Here is a 23,362-nt window from a genome sequence, read left to right as displayed (position 1 = left end):
GCATTAACCTAATTAATGTTTCTGTAGTGTCGGTTGTGACCTTCACACATTGGACTCGTGTGTTTTACCTCGCTTGCTTGAGTGTTTCCTCCCCCCCTTTTTTGAGATCACGCACTAATTTCACAAAAAAACTGATCTCAGAATATCTCGGGTTTTCTAATCTGTGTATCATGATTTTTATCTTGTGTTTTTATGCTTAAAAACAAGATTCCTGCCTGGCAACATGCACACATTTGACTTCCATTGCTCTAGATGTACATGTTCGATGAGCATTATTCACACGGTTCAGGCCACTGAGCTACACACGGCTCTTACTTGCTGTAAATGTTGAATGTGTTGCCCATAAACATAGAATAAGGAGAACGGATATTTAATTGTTTTCTGTGGTCATTTTGATTCGTAAAAAAAGAACATTATTAGTTTTCATGGTGACAACACACGTCGGTTTAATAAAGTGTTATTGCAGCACCGGTTTGAAACTTTGAAGCTACACCGGTTTGAAACTTTGAAGCTACACCGGTTTGAAACTTTGAAGCTACACCGGTTTGAAGCTCCACCGGTTTGAAACTTTGAAGCTACACCGGTTTGAAGCGGTTAAGTTTATACGGAGGTTAGCCCGCGACAACAGTCTTAATAGTAACGGTGCACATAAAAATGGCCGCCACTCTGTCCTGCTACGTTGATTTGAACACATTATTCATCTTATCAAACACGTTCAGGGTTGATACCATCATCAGCATATATTGATACCATCATCAGCACATATTGATACCATCATCAGCACATATTGATACCATCATCATATTGATACCATCATCAGCACATATTGATACCATCATCATATTGATACCATCATCATATTGATACCATCATCAGTACATATTGATACCATCATCAGCACATATTGATACCATCATCATATTGATACCATCATCAGCACATATTGATACCATCATCAGTACATATTGATACCATCATCATATTGATACCATCATCAGTACATATTGATACCATCATCAGCACATATTGATACCATCATCATATTGATACCATCATCATATTGATACCATCATCATATTGATACCATCATCAGTACATATTGATACCATCATCATATTGATACCATCATCAGCACATATTGATACCATCATCATATTGATACCATCATCATATTGATACCATCATCATATTGATACCATCATCAGCACATATTGATACCATCATCATATTGATACCATCATCAGCACATATTGATACCATCATCATATTGATACCATCATCAGTACATATTGATACCATCATCATATTGATACCATCATCAGCACATATTGATACCATCATCATATTGATACCATCATCAGTACATATTGATACCATCATCATATTGATACCATCATCATATTGATACCATCATCAGTACATATTGATACCATCATCATATTGATACCATCATCATATTGATACCATCATCAGTACATATTGATACCATCATCATATTGATACCATCATCATATTGATACCATCATCAGCACATATTGATACCATCATCATATTGATGCCATCATCAGCACATATTGATACCATCATCATATTGATGCCATCATCAGCACATATTGATACCATCATCATATTGATACCATCATCAGCACATATTGATACCATCATCATATTGATGCCATCATCAGCACATATTGTCGTTTTTCTCTTTTCTATCCCTTCGAGTTTTATTTGTTTTCGTTGTCTTGGCGCCATGTTGCGTGTGCACGTCTGTTGTGTTATGGGTTGTTCAGGCTGGTTGGGTCTGGGCCCGGTGTCCCTTTTCTCTGTCCACCTTTTTTTCATTCTTTCGTGGCACTAATTCTGGATTTTGTGTGCAGTATTTGGGCTAAATTCTCTAATGGAGATAATTACAGAGGCTGGCCCGGGGAGCGGAGAAGGTGGGTTCTGCCCTTTTTCATGGAGTGAGCTGCATGCTACTCCAAGCCAGTCAACTACATCTCCCAGCATCCCCCTCTGTCCACCCCCATTCATGTCATATAAGATCCAGCGTAGCTTCATGTCTGTTGTGTTATCACGCCGCCATTCATCGTGAAGTGTTTTTCCACTCGACCATACGTTAGTTTATTTATTGAACTCGTGTTATCACGAGAACTTTTTCAAAGGACTTATAAATACCCCAAAATATACTTGGATACAACATCAGTGTTCACGGGAAGAAGTACGACAATACTTCAAGCAGCAGATAACCACAGGGAGGCAAATGAAGACACGAGGCGGCGGACAGGATGCTGGAGCTGCAGAAAAAGAAGAAGACAATGAGCTAAAATAATGTACCAGCATGCTTTTGTTCTCTCGTCCTTTATGCTCCCACATAGAAGAAAGGGGGTTGGGCCCAATCATGCTGCCATTGTGCTTTACACAATGAGCAGTGACGACAGGAAGAGGAAAAAAAAAGAAGCAAATTCTAAACCCAACTAGTGGAAAATTGTTATTAGTGCGCTTTCTTCAGGCGTTTGCCCGGCAGAACACCGGTTATGATACTCCAACCTGGTACATGAGTTATGGCAGAGGCAGTGTAATATTTCAAAGATGGATCGAACACGGTTCCTAATTGAAGTAAATTAACTATTTTGACATTTCCAGTGTTTCTCTATTTCTAAAACATTACTAAAACGTCCCTCCTCTTGCACTCTGGGGTTTGTCCCTGGAAGTTAATTATGTCTTTGGCGTCATATTCATGAGGCAGTCGTAATGTTGTTGTTTTCTTACCCTACTGGTAAAGAGATGACTTTAATAATGCACAGAACCCGTCGGACGGCTCGCCGCAGCAGACGGCAATTAAAGACAACAACAACAATAGACACACACAGTGAAACGGGAATGAGTCTGCGTTTTTTTTTTAACTTCCGGTTCCCTCGTCTCGAAAAAAACCCCTCTGAGGAAGGTCGAAGATTTTACGTGTCTTTAAAAAAGAGACCACTAGTACACCTTTTTTATTTCTTCTGCAATAAGGCAAATAAACAATCCGTCGTCCCCGCAGCGCTCCGTTTGAAGAGGACGTCGGAGCTCAGGAGGCCGACTAACCACTAGATATGAAAACAGGAAATGAAAACAACCAGTCGATAAATAAAAAGCAAGCGATGCACCTGAACACGAGATCAGAGAGTCTGATATTAAACCTCAAAGTTTAGTCTAAATCATCCAATCGAGCATCTTGACTTCCTAAACTGTGGAGCTACACATCACAAACAAACAAACAAACAACAACACTAGTTATCCGGTCCTCATCTGTGCTCTTCCGCCGCTTCTGGCCGTCTGTTGCCTTTTTTTTAAATGAGTTATGATGATCCCATCGGAACATCTCCAATCAATTCGTGACGTAGGCCGTCACCAGATAGAAAAAGCTCATATTATAATTGTCTCCCCGAAGGCGTTTCATGTTTTTCTTTTCTGTTTCAATCTAAATGGATTTCCTCTCCATCGAGCCGACCACAAAATCTGCCCCCACAGAATGTGGGCGGAGCTGATGCCACTTCGACAAGTGTGTGCTTTCAGTCCAGAAGATGGTTTAAAATGCTCCGTGAAGTAGTCGATAATTGACGAGTGATATCTCTCGTATTTCACGTCTTTTTTCTTTGTGAATGTGAACGGCACTTAAGTGACCGACTGGCTGAAGGATTATCCATTTCCCATCTGGCCGGGTCAAAGCAGGCCGAGCATCCTGCTGATGAGTGGTCCAGACTTGGGGAGTCAGAGCCGCTTCCCTACGACCTCTGCCTCGTTCCTCAGGTCGACAAAGCGTCATTTTAAAGAGCTGCAGCCTCAACTCGTCCTCCATTAATAAACCAACCGGGCTGCAGGCTGAGACGTCTCTTTGTTACCAACAAACTTGTTCATTCATCCTGAGTTATGCCCGGTGTGTGTGTGTGTGTGTCTTACACTTACGTTTGTGTAGCTCGGCCAACTGGATTTCTGTGGAATAATGGTGTGATGATGGCACGCGTACTTGTTGTATTCTTTTACATGAACTTTGACCTTGACCCAAGCCCACGTCAGCCTGTGACCTCCATCCTGGTCGACTCTTAATTGCCTTGAGTTGAGTTTTATTTCCTCGTGTCAACAAGTGCAAAGAGACTCGGGTCAGACGCTGCGGCTGCATTCCTCACCGAGTCATTCTAAGGGGGATTATTAATTCCTTTAACGATCAACAGTCTGTAATATTCCAAACTGAACTTTTCTGCAGAACAGTCCCCATATTGTTTCATGTTTGTCTTGTTTTTAAATGTTTTTTTTTATTCTCACGCTCTGGTTTATATTGGACATTAAAACAAACTGAATGCTGCCTTTCTCTCCCGTTAGTCAACATCGTTGTGGTCGTCTCATTTTATACGGACAAACCGCGGATCTGTGTTCACGCGATGGACCGCATGTGAGAAGCGGACGGAGTCGCCTCGGCTTGTGGAACCGCTGTTTTTAGATGTTTTGAACGTCGCCATCTTGGTTTTTCTCAACCAGAGAGGGTGGAGCTAAATATACAAGTGAATGTTGAACAAGACATTTTCTGGCCACCAAAATTCTTAAAGGGTTAAAAAGCTGTTTGCTGTCAATCACAAGGTAGCCCCGCCCTAAACTATACCCAGCTTTATGGTCTATTTGACTCAGAATGAACCATCACTTACAAAATGCTGTATTAAAGATTTGAAACTAGAGATTGAGACCATAAACTCATGTTTACAATGTTTACTGAGGGAATAACTCAAGAGAAGTAGAGTCATTTATATAGACTTCTATACAACCAGAGGAGTCGCCCCCCTGGTGGTCAGGAGAGAGAATGTAGCTTTAACACATGAAGCATAGACTTCTATACAACCAGAGGAGTCGACCCCTGGTGATCAGTAGAGATAATGCAGCTTTAACACATGAAGCATAGACTTCTATACAACCAGGAGTGTCCCCCTGGTGGCCATTAGAGAGAATGCAGCTTTAACACATGAAGCATAGACTTCTATACAACCAGAGGAGTCGCCCCCTGGTGATCAGTAGAGAGAATGCTGCTTTAACACATGAAGCATAGACTTCTATACAACCAGAGGAGTCGCCCCCTGGTGATCAGTAGAGATAATGCAGCTTTAACACATGAAGCATAGACTTCTATACAACCAGGAGTGTCCCCCTGGTGGCCATTAGAGAGAATGCAGCTTTAACACATGAAGCATAGACTTCTATACAACCAGAGGAGACCACCAGGGGGCGCCCTGGTGGTCATTAGAGAGAATGCAGCTTTAACACATGAAGCATAGACTTCTATACAACCAGAGGAGTCGCCCCCTGGTGGCCAGGAGAGAGAATGCAGACTTTTATTTTTAAGACACCGCCTGGTTTATGCGCATTGTGAAAGTTGCAGCTTCTTGCCATGAAGAAAATGATATAAACAATCACATCAGGGGAATTTATTTTGTCTCTAGAAGCTCAAACGACTTTAATAGTATTATGAAAAATCTACGGTGCCTCTAAAAAATATGAAAAAAAACAAGTCTTCTGCAACAAGAGGTGATGCTCCATTAATGAGCCGCTTCATTAAATGCTGCCGCGGTTTGGACTCAAGTCTGGGCTCAAGTCCCTCGTGTGTTTTTATTTGGGCCAATTGAGTGAGTAGAAATAAATGTTTAGAGCCTCTTTAATCATGATATTATAGTATAATACCAAAAGCATTGACCCGGTCCTCCTCGGATGCAGAGCATCGTATTTTAAAGCGAGCGACGTGCAGCTCGTTTTTCTTCGCCATCCTCTCGCCTCCTTTTTATTTTCTTTCATGCATGACATCACCGATGTGGTTTCTGTACACACTCTCCTCCGTGTGACCTCACATCTCTCTGCTGCTACTGTGTGATGCCAACACCGAGAGCACCATTTAGACGTGTGTGTGTGTGTGTGTGTGCCATGTCCTTCACCTCCTTTGTTGTAATAATAGACTCCAGCAGCTCCCGTAATGTGTCTGCCCTGCAGTAGATAACCTTCAGTAGAGTCCTGAAAGTTGATTCCTGTCCTGGTTTACAGTTCCTTTTGTGTGTGTGTGTGTGTGTGTGTGTGTGTGTCCAGTTCTCTTCTACTGTGTGATCTTCTGTCTAGTGACCGTGTGTGTCATCTTGCCCTGTGGCCTTCAGGGACCTCACTGTTGTCGGTTCTCTATTCCAGGCGCTCGTGCCCCTCGAGCACTCGTGGACCAGAAGTCTTCTGTAATCAAGCACAGTCCCACAGTGAAGAGGGAGTCGCCCTCTCCCCAGGGCCGAGTCAACAACACGAGGTAAAGACTCCAACGTTGCGTATTTTAAATCTTCATCCCGCGCACGTCTGTTAAAACGCGACCGCCGTCGTCGTGAATTTATTATTTTTTTCAGTGAGAACCAGCAGTTCCTGAAGGAAGTGGTGCAGAGCGTTCTGGACGGTCAGGGGGTCGGCTGGCTCAACATGAAAAAAGTGCGCCGCCTGCTGGAGAACGAGCAGCTTCGCGTCTTTGTGCTGAGCAAGCTGAACCGAGCCATCCAGTCGGAGGAGGACGCCAGACAGGAGGTCATACGCGACGTGGTGAGACAAACTTATTTATTTATTGAAATGTGTGTGTGTGTGTGTGTGTGTGTGTGTGTGTGTGTGTGTGTGTGTGTGCGTGCGCCTATTAAATTCTCACAAATTAGGCTCCATCTAATAATCACTGCATCTATACATTTATATTTTACTCTTATATCAAAAATAATATACCCATATATATATATATATATATATATAATTTAAAAAAGAAATGTATATATATTTGTGTGTTAGATTTAAATTAAAACATTTTATATCGGAGCTGCAACTAACTTATTTTCATTGTTGATTATTCTGCTGATTTTAATGCCGCTTCATTTATTTTTGGCTATAAAATGTCAGAAAAATAAATTACAATATCCCAAAGCTCAAGATGATGCATTAAAGTTGCTTTTTTTTTAAATGTAGTAATGGCCAAAGATATTCAGTTTAATGTCACATGAGACGAAAAGAAAGCGTCTGAAAATGTAAACAAAGGGGACAAAAAGCGTGTAGTTCATTCTGAATGTGCACAAAGTGATGTTTTGCAGCTGTCGGTTGCTTGACTATCAATATTAACAACACTCTGTTGGTCACGGTCAACTGAACTTTTCGTTTCAAGGAGGTGAGCAGAAAGGTGTACAAAGGCATGCTGGACATCTTGAAGTGCACGGTTTCCAGTCTGGAGCACTCTTACACCAACGCAGGCCTCGGAGGAATGGCCAGCGTCTTCAGCTTACTGGAAATAGCACGCACGCATTATCAAACCAAAGGTGCGTCACACACACACACACACACACAGGTTCACACACTTTTCTCGCTGCATTGTGTCATTTGTAGAGAACTAAAAGCCTGTTTTGTTTTAATGCTTGTCCATGTCTTCGCTTTGTCTTAAGCTTCACTAAAACATTAACTGTGTTTACAATTCATTTTGCTTCTTTGTCTAACACGATTAACCCTCTCCCAGTTTAAACCTCCTCACATTTTTCTTTTTTTCTTCAACGCCGATGAACTCTTGTCTCTGGCCCCTCCCCCCTCCCCACACACTTCGCTTTGGTAAAATCGGTAGACCCGGAAAAACGCAAGCGAAGCCCCACAGACAGCGCCGGCAGCCCGGGGAGCAAAGAGAGTCCTTCTGGGTCCGCGGAGACCGCCAGACCTCAGGGCCTCCTGAACGTCCCCCACCTGCAGCTGCCGCACCACGCCGTGGGCAGAGGGGCGCGCCACTTTGACACGCGGAGTCTGAACGAGGAGAACTTTATCGCCTCGATCGGTGTGTACGCCACTCCGGGCCCCGGTTGCATGTGCACTGTGAGACCCCCCCTTCTCCCCCCTATAAGCTCATCAACCTTAATACTAGTCTCTCTCCTCGACAGATTCTTACAGGATATTCCACACACTTTGACCTGAAATACTAGAAATAATCACTAGAGTTGGCTTTGTTAAAAGAATATGAACACACACATGTTACCCTGTGTATGGTAACAATAAAAACAACCACATTGAAAATGATATTTCAGAATTTGGCCCTGGCTGAAGTCTTAAAGTGTGTTGAATAGTTCCCTGTCCCCCCCCCCCCCCCCCCCCTCCTCCCTCGAACATCTGTGCCCCCGTTTGCCTCTCCGGACCCCTGTTGTCCTGTCGTCAGCCTCTTAGCACCGTGAATGCATGTCTCTCTTTTTTGTGTTTTTGTTTTGGTCTTCCAATACCTAAAACAAAAAAATTTTAAAAAAATCTGCAGTAGCGGACGAAAGGGAAAAAAACCGGAGGTATGTGCATCGATAAAAATCGGTCCCCTGTCTTGTGCCTTTACTGCAGGTTTCTGTGAGGCGTGCTGTATGGAAAAAAAAAAACATGGCCGCTCTCTTCGCTCTCAGCATGGAGGGTGGAAGCAACACTCCCCAGTAAACAGTCCCAGTTTTCTATTTAGTCGAACCAACTGACTTAGAAAGTCTAAAATAATCTCTCTTGCCACATAATCTCCTGAGGCTGATTCTGGGTCTGTATACGGGGGACACTTTTGAGTCAACCACCCGCACCCCCCCTCCCCCCCTCTCTTCCCGTTTAGAAAAAAGTTGCACCTTTCAATTCTACGGTTTTGCTGTGAGACTTGCATCCCAGGCTTCTGCGACTGCTTCATTTCACCCGCCGGCCAGTCGGCCTCTCAAACACCACCACCACCACCACCACCCCCTCCCTCATCCCACGCTCTTTTCCCAACATGTCCCGCCCCCTTTTTGGCCTCCGGAGAGCCAGACGAATGCAGTCGACGGGCCTGCGATCAGAGCTCGTCCCGGCGTCGGTGTGGCTCTCCGGCGCCGCGGGGCCGGGAGCTCCGGGCGTGTTGTGATGTTACCGTGGCAGCTGTTTGCACATTGTAGATCCGACTCGACGGCGAAAAAACAAAACAACCCAGATTGAAGCGCAGCTGCATGCGAACATTACAAAACGCCTCCATTCATTCAACAAAGTGACGGATCCTCAGTGCTTACTTTTTAGTTTGTTTTTGTTTTTGATTTCAATGCTCACCCCCCTCATACATGTCTTTTTTTCAAAACCAGCTCTCTGACTCTCTCTCTATGTCTTTCTCTCCTTGCTTGCAATGCATCTTGGGTAGAATTGTGGAGCAAGCACCAGGATAAGCAAAAAGCTATGGAAAAACCACAGAGTAAGAGACTTTTCACACACGAAAAAAAAAAAACGAGGAAAAAGATTGGGGTGATGACCTGTTGACCTTTCTGCACCCCCGTTCTCTCCCACCTTTTCAAGCTCTTTATACAATAATACATAAAAAGGCTCCTAATAAGAAAGTGTGACTGGATAACGGATAAAACGCAGGCATGGATTCCTTATGTTCCAACGATAAGATGTGGTATTATAGTTGGTAACCTCTAGTTTTACATTTGCTGTATTTTAATTGAGGGTCGCTTCATTTCTCACAGATTTATTATTGCTGTGAGAAATTAAACCCTTGTTATAGCTCACGTTGTGTCTTGGTACGTTTTGAAGGTTCTTCCAGAAGGAATTATAACAATGTGCTTGTTTTACGATAATACACATTTTAATATCTCAGCTTTTAATATATGCATCTCACCAACACATGTGGTAATGACCTACGATATACTGTAATATTTATTTATTAATTAATTAATATTTGTTTTTGTCATTGTCAACCGTTTTTAAGTTTGCGTTATTTGATTCTATATCATTTTAAATATACTTTTAAATGATGTGTATATCTGTCTCAGGGTCTTAGGGCTGAACAATTAATTAAAATATTATATATACGACACCTAAGAACAAATCTTTGTTTGGTACGGATCCCCGCAAAAATCCAATATGAATTTGAATATGAATTTTTAAAGGACATGATGTAATAATGATCATTCCCTCCTAATACCGCAAATCGTATTGAAATTAAATATGTCGCAACAATCGCAAACAAAATGTTCATTTTTTTGTGCTTTTGTTATTTTAACCACATGCTTCAAGATGTGCAGAAATAAATAAACACCTGCTGCTCTTTTCCCCCAGTTCCAAGTGGCTCTATTTACAGCTAATACTTCACAGTTGTTACCACACTTATTTTATTTAATAAATGGTAAACCGTCACCAAAAAACAACAACAACAACAAGGCAGCGTGCGTATCTCCCCGTCGCTCAGGCAGAGCGTCTCCTTTTCCGCCCTCCGGGTCGTCTGCATGCCTAACTGCTTGTGTCTGATGGTTGTCTGCGTTGTAACTTGAAGCCACATTTGCAGCACTGACTTGAGAATTAATGTCGCGCTCTTGCAGTTTTTTGTTTTTGTTTTGTAATTATTTTCTCTCTGCTTGTAACTTCCCCTCTTTTTAAACCCTCACCTGTTGATGCTCAGTTGTATACAGAAAGTTGTGATGGCACTCTTAATAAAACATGTCTAGATGAGATGTATTATAGTCACTGTGTTGTAGCTAGAGGCAGCTTAAGGCTCTAAAACCAGTTCCTGCTTCGCTGTGTGACGCCGTGTTTTAAATGGAGGCTTTGGCGCTTTGAGGTGGACGTGGCGTCGCTGTGCTGTGTTGGGCTTTTGAGAGCGAGGGGGACTCCCGGTAAGGCAAGAAGATGATGTCGTTCCCCCGTTCACGGTAAACGCGCTCACCGCCGCGGTTCTGTCCTTCAGGGTCCGACGGAACCAAGCAGCAGCAGCAGCAGCAGCAGCAGCGCCCCCAGGTGGCCGATGCCGAGGAGAAGAAATCCCAGATCAGCGCCGACAGCGGCCTCGGTGTCACGTCTGGATCTCAGGTCTGTCCGTTGGGTATTTTAAGTGTGATTTTACTGTTGTTACACTAAAGTATACCAATGTTCCCCCCCCCCCACCACCTTTTTTTGTTTCCCATCCTCCCTTTTTGGTTTTGCAGAAGAGTGACACCGAGTCGGTGACGAGCTCGGAGCCGCCGATCCTGACGAGAAGCACCAGCCAGGACTCCGAGGCCAGCACAGTGGTAGGGCGCGGCCAACCCGCATGATGCACTGTGTGATGCTCTGTCTATTCACAGCTAGAGGTCACTGTGTGAGCTAGAGGTCACTGTGTGAGCTAGAGGTCACTGTATGAACTGGAGGTCACAGTATGAGCTGGAGGTCACAGTATGAGCTGGAGGTCACTGTATGAGCTGGATGTCACTGTATGAGCTGGAGGTCACTGTATGAGCTGGAGGTCACTGTATGAGCTGGAGGTCACTGTATGAGCTGGAGGTCACAGTATGAACTGGAGGTCACAGTATGAGCTGGAGGTCACTGGAGGTCACAGTATGAGCTGGAGGTCACTGTATGAGCTGGAGGTCACAGTATGAGCTGGAGGTCACAGTATGAGCTGGAGGTCACAGTATGAGCTGGAGGTCACTGGAGGTCACTGTATGAACTGGAGGTCACTGTATGAACTGGAGGTCACTGTATGAGCTGGAGGTCACTGGAGGTCACTGTATGAACTGGAGGTCACAGTATGAACTGGAGGTCACAGTATGAACTGGAGGTCACAGTATGAACTGGAGGTCACTGTATGAACTGGAGGTCACTGTATGAACTGGAGGTCACAGTATGAACTGGAGGTCACAGTATGAGCTGGAGGTCACAGTATGAACTGGAGGTCACTGGACGGCAGTTTGGTTCCATGAATAAATAATCGATTTGTAGGTTTTAGATTATTGCGTATAAAGCATATGAAATGCTTAAACCCTTAAACTTGACTGACCAGCTAGTAGTAGTAATGATGATAATAATAATCATGACATGATTGACTAATTTGTGCTAAAGTTTGAAAAGTGCTATATAAATAAAACTCTTATTAGTTTGGATTTTGAGGGAATTGTACACCAAAAAAAAGGATTCACACACATGTCGCACCTTTTTTATCGATGACTCGATTAATGGTTCAGACCTTCATCAGGTAAAGATCAAGACAAACGGAAGACATGATGGGATAGTTTAACCATTTTAATACAATATTTCACATAAATACATACGTTCAGTTTCAGGAGATCCAGATAGAAAATACTATGTATTACTATCTATCTGGATACATTTCAAATTAAAAGCTTCTGCACTTGCAACATCGCTCGTGTATTGTTCTTACATCTGTTTTGAATTATTATTATTATTTCTTTATATATATTTAGATAAGCAACAGCTCTGGAGAGACTCTCGGTGCCGACAGCGACCTGAGCAGCACCGCTGGAGACGGCCTCGGGGGGAGGATGGCGGCCCACCTCACCCAGTCCAGAGGGACTCTGTCTGACAGCGAGATCGAGACCAATCCAGCCACCAGCACGGTGTTCGTACGTATAGGTTATACTTTTAAATACGAGGCACTTTTTAATTATGAATTGCATTCAAGTTGAGCTTTTGAAATGGAGTCTGGAGTCGACGGGATTTTGGGGGTTCCCACGCACACTAGAGGAAAAACACGAGGGTTGAATATGAATAAGAGCGGAGAGTCTTTGAACCTCGGCCTCAGGAAACCCCACAGAAATAACATTTCTTTTTACTATTTGAAATGGTGAAGTACAAAACGTGAACCATACTTTGGAGTTTCATTTTTACCTCTTTAATTAAAATGTAATTATACAAAATGTACCAAAACACAAGATCTTAGGGGTAGATAATGACAAGAATAATTAAGAAAGAAATGTAAATCATATACCCTCTAAAACTTAGGGTTAGGCAATCTGGTTTGAATTGTCATCAAACACTACTGCGGCTTGTTTACATCCATAAAGTGCATCTTGCAGTGAAATGCTGTTGACCCTTTCAGCACAAAGGATTCATAAACAGTTACGTGGGGTGGAAACGCATGCGTTCACACTCAGAATACATGAGGCCGTATTGTTTTTGTTTGTTTCCACAGGGAAAGCCCCACACTCTGAAACCGAGCGCGAAGGATCAGGCGCTCGCCGCGGCGAAGGGGCCGCCGGCACCGGCGCCGCCCGCGGAGGACCTCAGCATGAGGATCTACCTCTGTGAAGGCCTGCTGGGTACGTAGAACCACGACCTCAGCATGAGGTTCTACCTCTGTGAAGGCCTGCTGGGTACGTAGAACCACGACCTCACAGGGCGAGCAGCGGACGCTCAAAACGTTTACTTCCTGTGTCCCTAAAAGCACTTCATTGGTTCTTCCACTCTTCATTGGTTCTTCCACTCTTCATTGGTTCTTCCACTCCACTCTTCATTGGTTCTTCCACTCTTCATTGGTACTTCATTGGTTCTTCACGTGATGAACCAGAAGTGGTGAAAAGTTAAATCTTTATTTTGAAACAACAAAGCTCGGTTCATTGTCGAGTTCGGTACACATACTGAGTGGTTGGAGACATCATTTAGAAATGTACAATACAATATTATCAACAAAGAAAACAAAGTGACAGGTGTGTATTTAACAAGGTGTGTAACTGTTGTCTGCCATTAGACACCCGGCAGATCTGCACAAAACAAGAATGCATTAGTTAAATTACACTTTTTAACTAATATTAAAGTTAAGTCAGTGTTTCTACATATTTAAAAAATATATAATATAAATAAACAAATGTATTAGTTAAATTAGTATTAAGTTAAATTACACTTTTTAACTAATATTAAAGTTAAGTCAGTGTTTCTACATATTTAAAAAATATATAATATAAATAAACAAATGTATTAGTTAAATTAGTATTAAGTTAAATTACACTTTTTAACTAATATTAAAGTTAGGTCAGTGTTTCTATATATTTAAAAATATATAATATATAACAAGAATGTATTAGTTGAATTAGCATTAAGTTAAATTACACTTTTTAACTAATATTAAAGTTAGGTCAGTATTTCTATATATTTAAAAATATATAATATATAACAAGAATGTATTAGTTGAATTAGCATTAAGTTAAATGACACTTTTTAACTAATATTGACGTTAAGTCAATGTTTCTACATATTAAAAAATATATAATATAAATAAACAAATGTATTAGTTAAATTAGTATTACGTTAAATTACACTTTTTAACTAATATTGACGTTAAGTCAGTGTTTCTACATATTAAAAAATATATAATAAAAATAAACCAGAATGTATTAGTTGCTCGTTCCTGTTGCTCGTCCTCGTGTCCGTTCGGTGGTTCTCGGCTCTCTGATCTTGTTTTTTGCCTTTTTTAACCCACTCGCCTCTCGGCCTAACCCCCTCCTGCTGTCGCTGCTTCTCCTCCCTCCTGCTGCTCCTCCTGGGAAACTCTTCCAGGCCGCGATAAGAGCTCCGTTTGGGATCAACTCGAGGATGCTGCCATGGAAACCTTTTCGCTAAGTAGGGCTAATCTCTTGCCTCTCGCCCCTTTCTTCTACTTCCTGTGTGTTTGGGTGTGTAGACCGGCTCGGTGTTTTTAATCTTTTGATGTGATATCATTCGCCTCTCCCTCGGTTATTCTTTTCTTCGCATGAGATATATATATATATATTTATTTATTTTAAAAAAACAGCCCAGAAGAATTTGGTCGCAGCATTCCCTCCGAGAGGAGATCAAAAGAAAGATTTCCATTTAGCTTTTTTACGTTAACGTTTAACATGCATTTAAAAAAAAAATGTCACCCAGTTTTCTGACTTAAAAAGCTTCACATTTCATGTGTTCTTTTGTTGTGCTTTTTGTTCACGACGCACTTGAACCCCGCATGTATTTTATAGCAAAAGAAGATGCGCTTGTGGCCGCGTCATGTCGTTCTGCCTGCGTGTGTTTTCAAAGGTAAGGAGCGCTCAACGCTGTGGGACCAGCTGCAGTTCTGGGAGGACGCCTACTTGGACGCCGTGATGCTGGAGCGCGAGGGCATGGGCATGGACCAGGGGCCGCAGGAGATGATCGAACGGTCAGACGCTAACGGACACGAGATCACCTTCGTCGTGATTTACATTTGAAAACCCTGGACACGGCTTTTTGTTTTGTTGTTGTTGTTGACACAGATACCTGTCTCTCGGCGATCACGACCGCAAGCGCCTGGAGGACGATGAGGACCGACTCCTGGCCACGCTGCTGCACAATATGATCGCCTTCATGCTCATGTTGAAGGTACGGAGGAGGCCTGTTTTATCATAACTTTACTTACCTTCGCATAGCACAAGTTTTTTTAATGCTTTTTTGTTGTTTTTATTAGTTGAACAAAAACGACATCAAGAAGAAAGTGAGACGCTTGATGGGGAAGTCCCACATCGGCCTCTCGTACAGCCAAGAGATCAACGAGCTGCTGGACAAGCTGGCCGACCTGGTGAATATCTGCCCCCCCCCGACTGCAGCGCGCCCTATTTCCACTGAACTATACTTATATAAATATATATATACGTGTGTTTTTAGAACGGCCGCGAGCTGTCCATCAGGCCCAGTGGAAGCCGACACATCAAGAAGCAAACCTTCGTCGTACACGCCGGCACCGACACCACAGGAGACATCTTCTTCATGGAGGTAAATTCCTAATCACAATAAAGTCCTCCTCAAACGTCTTCATCTTTCTCATCTTACTGAATCATTACCCGTCTTCAGGTGTGTGACGACTGCATCGTCCTGCGCAGCAACATCGGCACGGTGTACGAGCGCTGGTGGTACGAGAAGCTCATCAACATGACCTACTGCCCCAAGACCAAGGTGCTGTGTCTCTGGAGACGCAACGGCCAGGAGACGCAGCTCAACAAGTTCTACACCAAAAAGGTCAGAATGGGGCTTCTCGCCGCATCCTGCAGTTTGTTTGTTTTGTTTTTTTACTTCAAGAAGAGCGTCTGTCGGAGTTAAAATAGCGTTCCCCTCTTTGCGTTTCTAGTGTCGTGAACTCTACTACTGCGTTAAAGACAGCATGGAAAGAGCTGCAGCGAGGCAGCAAAGCATTAAACCAGGTGAGTCTCGTTCTGTCTTTAACATTTAAATAGACAGTAATAGTGATTATAGTTGTAATTTTTGTTCACTTGTCAAGCGAGGCATCTGTTATGATTCAGTTGTTGACTTTGAAATTGTGTAAAATTGAAATGTTCCACTTTAAAGATGTTTTTCTCTAGTAAATTTACGATGGAAATCTATTTAATTTTCGTCTTTCTCTCTGAATATTGTTTTTACTTGCATCACCGTGCTGTTACGCCATAAAGATTTTGTCTTTTGGAGTCTGTTTAAGACGTGACGTTATGTTTTCAGCTGAGGTTCAACGATGTATTTATTATCTTCACGAGCTCTAAACTATTTCTCTTCTTTTTTTTCTTTCGCTCAGGTCCCGAACTGGGCGGAGAGTTCCCCGTCCAGGACATGAAGACGGGGGAAGGTGGACTGCTGCAAGTCACGCTGGAAGGAATCAACCTGAAGTTCATGCACAGCCAGGTAGGAGGCTGCTGCCACAGCAGAGAGACGGGCGGCTTCTCATCCCACACAAAAGAAAACCGTCACTCACGACGGCTCCGAGCTCATCCCGTCCTTCTGTTTGCTCATTTCCTTTCCTCTCGGGACGTCTTCCTCTATTGTTGGGGAAAAGGGGAAAAAAAAAAGTCAAAATGACTGACGATATGTTTGATTGGCGTTTACTCCGCCCTCTTTTTCCCTTTTTTAGAGGAAGAATTCCTGTCTGTGCTTTTTTGCTTTTTTCGGATTTGCTTTTTATTCAGTTTTGTGTGTGTTTTTTTTTTTTAATGCATTCGTTTGCATGCGTCCGTCCCCCCCCCCCCCAAAAAAAACTATATTAACACATTCCTGCACACAAGTTTCTATTTTTGACATCCGTGGTGCTCAAACCTCATTGTTCATTTACTGTGTGGGAGGAGACGAAGTGTTAACGTGTGTGTGTGTGTGTGTGTGTGTGTGCGTCTGTGTCGTGCATCAGCGGTAAGACGGGTGACCTTGAGCAAAGACTTTTCATTAATAATTGGCTATTTTTAAATAGCAACTTTTCACATTTTAAGTTTGGACCCTTGATCATCGCCGCGTGTTGTCTTCACTCCCGCTCAGGTAGTCGTGTGTGTGTGTGTGTGTGTGTGTTATATTTAATTTATTTATATATATATATATATATATATATATATATATATATATATATATATATATATATTTAATTGATATATTTAATTGATATATATATTTTATATATATATATTTAATTGATATATATAATTTATATATATATATATATATATATATATATATATATATATATATATATAATTTATATATTTAATTTAAATAAATAAAAAATAAATATGAGTGAGCACTGGGTCGGGGTCCGGGATTGGCCCTCATTGGCCTGTGGTGTTGGTGCCAGCCCTTGTTGCTGGAGGAGGAGGCATGGAGGGCTCTGGGGGACTGAGATGTTTAAATCCAGGAAAACAAAGGTGAATCCAGCTCTCGATACCTTAGTCAAACCTCTAGTCCTATTTTTATTTTATCGTTTTTACCCCTCCCCCCCCTCCCCTTAGTTTTTCGGGGCTGAATCCTCTTGTGACGTTTTTTTTTTTTCTGTTGTTGTTTTCACATTGGCTCCGGTAACTTCTTAGCTAACGATTGGTTTGCGGGGCTCCGGTGGATGAGCGCCCCGTCGGAGCGTCGTGGAGTGTTTGTGCTCTTCTGTCCGATAATAATCCAAACCCTTTCTCTCCCATGCTCTCTCCCCCTGCAAGGAGCGGAAGGTACACAACCTCTGCTGTGTTTGCTTATTAGCAGTTACATCTTATTGGGTTCCTTTTTGTTTGTTTGTTTGTTTGTTTTTCTTCTACCTCCTTTTTTTATTTTTTAGCTGTGTGGCAAATCTAATTTTGTGTCCTTGTCTACATTTTTTTTATATAGAACTACCATGTATGTCCATATTGCATCCCTGAGCATAACAACATGTTTTTATTATTATTATTATTATTATTTTAAACTCCCTTTACTGTTTACACCCAAATATAAATCTAAATGTGTGGGTTATGAAGTCATGTTGAGTTCGACGCATCTCATTTAACCGTCGTCCACGTGTGCGTTTGATCAAACTTCTCACATCGTGCCTGCTTTGTTTTAATTTCACCTTTCACACTGAATTTAAAAAAAAATCATTTAACATGATTAATTTATCTTTTTGGTTTGAACCTGAAAGTGTTGACTTTTCATCCAGTGTTGTTTTAATAATGTTCTGTCTTTGTTTTTGTTTGTGTGTTGTGTGTTTTTTTTTTTTTTTTTTAGGTTTTCATAGAGCTGAGTCACATTAAAAAGTGCAATACAGTGAAGGGAGTCTTTGTCCTGGAGGAATTTGGTAATTACACCATCTATTGATTCTAGGCCCGTACTCGGCACGGCAGTAACTCAGCGTCACGGCAACAAATGTATTGACGAGGGCTAATAGGGGGGAGGGGGGGGGGGGGGGGGCTAAATTGGATACTCGCTCAACCTCGAGGAACAACGAGACTTTCGATGTCCGCAGGTGAACTTCGTGAGCGATGAATTCTTTAGACCGTGCGGTGAAAAGTTTTTAGTTTTTTTTTTTTGTTTGCTTGATGAAAATCGTGAGCGAGAAATGAAAAGTGTGTGTGTGTGCAGCGTAAAGAAGTGTTAGACGTTTTATATTTTACAATTTAAAAAGAGAAGAAAAAGCTTCCGTAAGAATAAAGTAATGGCAGATGTGTACTTTTAAATGTATAATTAAATTAATAGTCCACAAATAACCACGAGAATATCAGGTTTGTATTAATCCTCGGCTGAAAATAGTCCCAATTAAAGTTGTACTTTTAGCAATTAAACACTTTTGTTTCCCTTGAATATGGAAAAACAACGGATTAATCTAAATTTGCAGTAAAAAAAAATATATATATAATGTTTAGGTGTAAAGTCAACAAAGGGCAAAAAAAAACATGTTTAATAAATCTAATTATTTAAAGCAAACAGAATTTAGAGCCCACAACATGACAACTTTATTTAAAAAAACAAAACAAACATGAGCCTGATGGAGAGGAGCAACAACACGTGTTGTCCAGTAGTTCATGTTATTAAATAGTCGGTCCACGGGTTACATTAATAGGTCATAAAGATAATATGGATAAAGAGTGCCGGTCTGGGTTACTGTCGTGTCTCTGTGCTGCTTTTGTAATGTTGCCCTCATCTTTGCCACTATGAAAACCTTCATTCTCCAGCAGGTAAAGTGTCCTCACCTTTCTCCTTTCTTACCCAGACTGAACTCTGTGCTGAATATTTTACTCTCTCCGATCCTTTTCCTTGATTTTTCTTTCTGTATTATGAGTTGTTCCCCTCTTTCTGCTTCCCTCATCGCTCGCTGCTCCTTTGGGAGATCACCTGACCCCCCCCCCCCCAGACCCCCATCACTCATATCCTTCCGATAGTCCGCCTCTGAATCTCACGAGTGGAGATCTTTTGGTGGGACGGTTTCTTTTGGTCTGGGGGTTCCCTTCTCCCCCCCCTCTCCCACCCCCGGCCCCCGTCACATGTCCAGACCTTCTCATCTCTGCAATGGGTTCACAGTTACTAATGAAAAGTCCATCTGTCCTGTGGGCTGTGATGCAGTCCAGGCTCAAAGGGGTCAAAGGGGTCAGTCCTCTCTGGGGGGAGGAGGGAGTGTTTGGTGGAGGAGGTTGTCCTTTTTTTTCTTCTTCTTCTTCTTCTTTTTCTTTTTTTTTTCTCCACATTTTAAACTTTTACAATCTTTTTTTTCCGTCTCTTGTTTATAAGACATTTTGTGTGTTTTTAAAAAAAAAAATTTTGACCATTTTTGTGGGCCATGAACGTCTCGCCGAAACAGTCACGAGTTCAAATGTAACACGTCCCCTGATCAGAAAGTCGGATCAATACGCCAGACGAGCGTGTACCGTCGCGGTGGACTCTTCTTGGCCCACATCCCATCTCACACCTTGTTGGAAGTCCCCCCACCCCCCACCCCCCACCCTGTAACCCCCCCCAAAATCTCTCAAGCATGACCTCATTAAGGTTCCTGCTGCCTTTGAATTCTCTGTTTTGTCTCATAGTTCCTGAAACTAAAGAAGTGGTGATCCACAAGTACAAGACCCCCATGGTGAGTCCTCCCTCCTTCTGTCGGTGTGCATGTGGAGCGCCGGTCACCTGACCTGCAGAAATGTGCCTTTTTTCTTTTAATCGGTAAACATTCCTGACTCCCCTTTGGGAACGCTAACACGAATTTAAGTGTGCAAACCGCAGCTGTAATCTCAGAGGAACCACTTAACGCTTTATAACGTGTGAACTTAATCACCGAGTGCAGCAACGCAACTCCCTCCGGTGATTTAGAGGATTAAAGCACCGTGTGAGCGTTTGGCCCCGTGTTCACCTCACTCGGTGTTATGACTCCTCTTTCAGGATGTTCAGACCCAACGTGGCTCGGATTAGAAAAGATGAGCTTCACACGGCAGATATTTATTATTTATTTAGTTATGTTGAATGTGCTACTTGATTTAGCATTAGGTAGAAGTATGTTTAGGGAGTAGGTTCTAGTGGATTAAGGACTCTTACCCAAGAGACCGCGCTCTGGTTTACTCAACACCACTACTTTGTTAGGCCAAAAAACTACTTATGTTAGGTTTGGGCAACAATGCTACTTATGTTAGGTTTGGGCAACAATGCTACTTATGTTAGGTTTGGGCAACAATGCTACTTATGTTAGGTTTGGGCAATAATGCTACTTATGTTAGGTTTGGGCAACAATGCTACTTATGTTAGGTTTGGGCAATAATGCTACTTATGTTAGGTTTGGGTAACAATGCTACTTATGTTAGGTTTGGGCAATAATGCTACTTATGTTAGGTTTGGGCAACAATGCTACTTATGTTAGGTTTGGGCAACAATGCTACTTATGTTAGGTTTGGGCAACAATGCTACTTATGTTAGGTTTGGGCAACACTGCTACTTATGTTAGGTTTGGGCAACAATGCTACTTATGTTAGGTTTGGCCAATAATGCTACTTATGTTAGCTTTGGGCAACAATGCTACTTATGTTAGGTTTGGGCAACAATGCTACTTATGTTAGGTTTGGGCACTACTGCTACTTATGTTAGGTTTGGGCAACAATGCTACTGAGGTTAGGTTTGGGCAATAATGCTACTTATGTTAGGTTTGGGCAATAATGCTACTTATGTTAGGTTTGGGCAATAATGCTACTTATGTTAGCTTTGGGCAACAATGCTACTTATGTTAGGTTTGGGCAATAATGCTACTTATGTTAGCTTTGGGCAATAATGCTACTTATGTTAGGTTTGGCCAATAATGCTACTTATGTTAGCTTTGGGCAATAATGCTACTGAGGTTAGGTTTGGGCAATAATGCTACTTATGTTAGGTTTGGGCAATAATGCTACTGAGGTTAGGTTTGGGCAATAATGCTACTTATGTTAGGTTTGGCCAACAATGCTAATTATGTTAGCTTTGGGCAATAATGCTACTTGGGTTAGGGGGTTGGGGGTTAGGGTTAACTTCTCTCCTGGGTCCTCCTCCTCCTCATCATTTCTTTCCTTCCTCAGGCACATCAGATCTGTTACTCCGTCCTCTGCCTTTTCTCCTACGTGGCGGCAGTGAAGGGGAAGGAGACGGATGGAAAACCCAAGATTCTGTCACCGAGACCCCTTCCTAGCTAGTCTACCTCCCCCTCACCCCCCAAGCTCCTCCCCCACCACCTCCACCCGTCCTCGTTGCCTCTCTTACTTGAAACGGCATCTCGGCTCTGAAACCCAGAGACGTTCTGACAATCCCCGACTCTTATTTAAAGCACACCTCCCTCTCGTGTACATACGGGCCCCGGACCCCGGACCCCAGACTCCTTTCTAGACCCCCGTACGTGTCGCCGTGTTTAGTCCGTGATGTTGTGTAAATACTTCCACCGCCGTCCAACCAGCTCGCTAAATGTTTGCCTGTGACTCCTTCTATTGTCCCCGCCGCCATGACCCCAACCTTACCGTTGGGAGGGGGTGGGGCCGTGAGGGGTCGGCCCGAGGTACAGAGTGCATGCTGGTCCCGTGCACAGCCTCGACATTCACTACAGAGTAGCCCCGCCCCCTCCCGTCTCCATAGGAGTTATTCTGTGATTATGTGGTTACTGTAAAGTAACCCCCCCCCCCCTCCCAATACCGTCCTGGAGCGCCGCTTCCTCAAAGTGTTTGAACCCCAACGTTCTGCGTGTTCTCCGATGTGTAGGTCGGCCCGCCGGGTTGAAATTACTGTTCTAGTTCTCCTGTGAAACTTCTCGTCTGTGGTCTGCTGTTATCAATTGCATGTTACTAATGGGATGACAAATAAATATTATATATATATATATTTCTATATATAGTATTTATTTAATATATACATATATTGACTGTACATTTCTCTGAAAGAAAGGAAAAGAAAAAAAAAGTCCCGACCTGTTGATTTGCTAGATGTGCAATACTTAACGAGTAGTTGGCCATGTTTCCTTCCTGGCTCCCACGGGGTGAAGAATGTACGAGAGTTGTTGTTGTTGTTTGTTTCTTTTGCTAAACGTACTTATTGGTCCAAGTGAATATGACGAGTTTGACTGTTTTTAAAGTTTTTTTTTTTTTTTTTTTAAATGTTCCATCGACGAGTCGCATGGAAAAGAAAACTGCTGCTGTCTGTGGCGCAAAAGAAACAACTTTAAATTCTTTAAATGCGTCTTTAAAATGATGTCGTGTACCAACTGACGACTCCGCCCATCGAGACCAAACCCACAGCCAGGGGGCGCTGTTGGTCATTATATTAATCCATCCTTTTTTAATTTCAGTGTAAATGATCATTTTGTGTGGAATAATAAATATGAAATCATCATGAACACAATGCAACAAAATGTATAAACACACAAAGTAGAGATGTTACTTAAATAAATACTTAACTTCCCCTAAAACAATGCGGCGTAACTCCATAAGCATTCAAATAAAAATAAGTGTTTTTAAACATCGCAGACTGGAGGAGTTTAGACTCCTCAGCAGCAGTTTTCATCGTCTTATTGTTGTTTATGTTCCGTGATCGTAAACAACGGCTGAATCTGGTCCGTTAACCTTCACTGTGTGTGTGTGTGCGTTTGTGTGTGTGCGTGTGTACAGTTTCTCCAGATCAGCAATATATGGGTACAGTCATATCACTGGAAGATGTTTCTTTTTGATTCTGACCTGCTTGTATTTTTAGTGATTTAACTGTGCAAAAAGGAAAATAATCAGAAGGTTCCGTTCCACTGATGAATATATTATGAATAAATAATATACGTAGGAGACCAAACTCTCTACAACTCCTTCTGAATGCGTTTTCTTTAATCTGGAAGTATTCATCTGTCGTTGCTACGGTAACGAGTGAATAGAGGAGCCCCGGC

General features: G+C 42.4%; 1 protein-coding gene and 1 long non-coding RNA gene across 7 annotated transcripts in view; both read left to right on the top strand.

The window, feature by feature from the left end:
• madd (MAP-kinase activating death domain) overlaps positions 1-23,274 on the top strand; it is a 46,921-nt gene extending 23,647 nt beyond the window's left edge. For 4 of the 6 annotated variants that reach the window (XM_034558280.1, XM_034558289.1, XM_034558270.1 and 1 more), the window contains 18 exons: positions 6,196-6,304; positions 6,399-6,585; positions 7,187-7,337; positions 7,634-7,837; positions 10,724-10,845; positions 10,962-11,045; positions 12,216-12,374; positions 12,944-13,070; positions 14,800-14,920; positions 15,015-15,120; positions 15,206-15,316; positions 15,403-15,510; positions 15,589-15,753; positions 15,863-15,935; positions 16,301-16,407; positions 18,235-18,304; positions 20,025-20,071; positions 21,528-23,274. In XM_034558280.1, coding sequence (XP_034414171.1) covers positions 6,196-6,304; positions 6,399-6,585; positions 7,187-7,337; positions 7,634-7,837; positions 10,724-10,845; positions 10,962-11,045; positions 12,216-12,374; positions 12,944-13,070; positions 14,800-14,920; positions 15,015-15,120; positions 15,206-15,316; positions 15,403-15,510; positions 15,589-15,753; positions 15,863-15,935; positions 16,301-16,407; positions 18,235-18,304; positions 20,025-20,071; positions 21,528-21,641 — 2,165 coding nt within the window. In that variant the 3' untranslated portion in view covers positions 21,642-23,274. The remainder of the gene's footprint in view (positions 1-6,195; positions 6,305-6,398; positions 6,586-7,186; positions 7,338-7,633; positions 7,838-10,723; positions 10,846-10,961; positions 11,046-12,215; positions 12,375-12,943; positions 13,071-14,799; positions 14,921-15,014; positions 15,121-15,205; positions 15,317-15,402; positions 15,511-15,588; positions 15,754-15,862; positions 15,936-16,300; positions 16,408-18,234; positions 18,305-20,024; positions 20,072-21,527) is intronic. The other 2 variants (XM_034558313.1, XM_034558304.1) reach the window with 2 other exon arrangements.
• On the top strand, positions 11,059-11,927 carry LOC117748524. The gene is made up of 2 exons (XR_004611610.1): positions 11,059-11,553; positions 11,687-11,927. It is a non-coding gene; the product is annotated as an uncharacterized LOC117748524 (long non-coding RNA).
• Positions 23,275-23,362: the final 88 nt, after the last annotated feature.

The sequence above is a fragment of the Cyclopterus lumpus genome, chromosome 3 (genome assembly GCF_009769545.1).
Source record: "Cyclopterus lumpus isolate fCycLum1 chromosome 3, fCycLum1.pri, whole genome shotgun sequence".
Taxonomy (NCBI): domain Eukaryota; kingdom Metazoa; phylum Chordata; class Actinopteri; order Perciformes; family Cyclopteridae; genus Cyclopterus; species Cyclopterus lumpus.
This window is presented reverse-complemented; position numbering and strand designations above follow the sequence as displayed.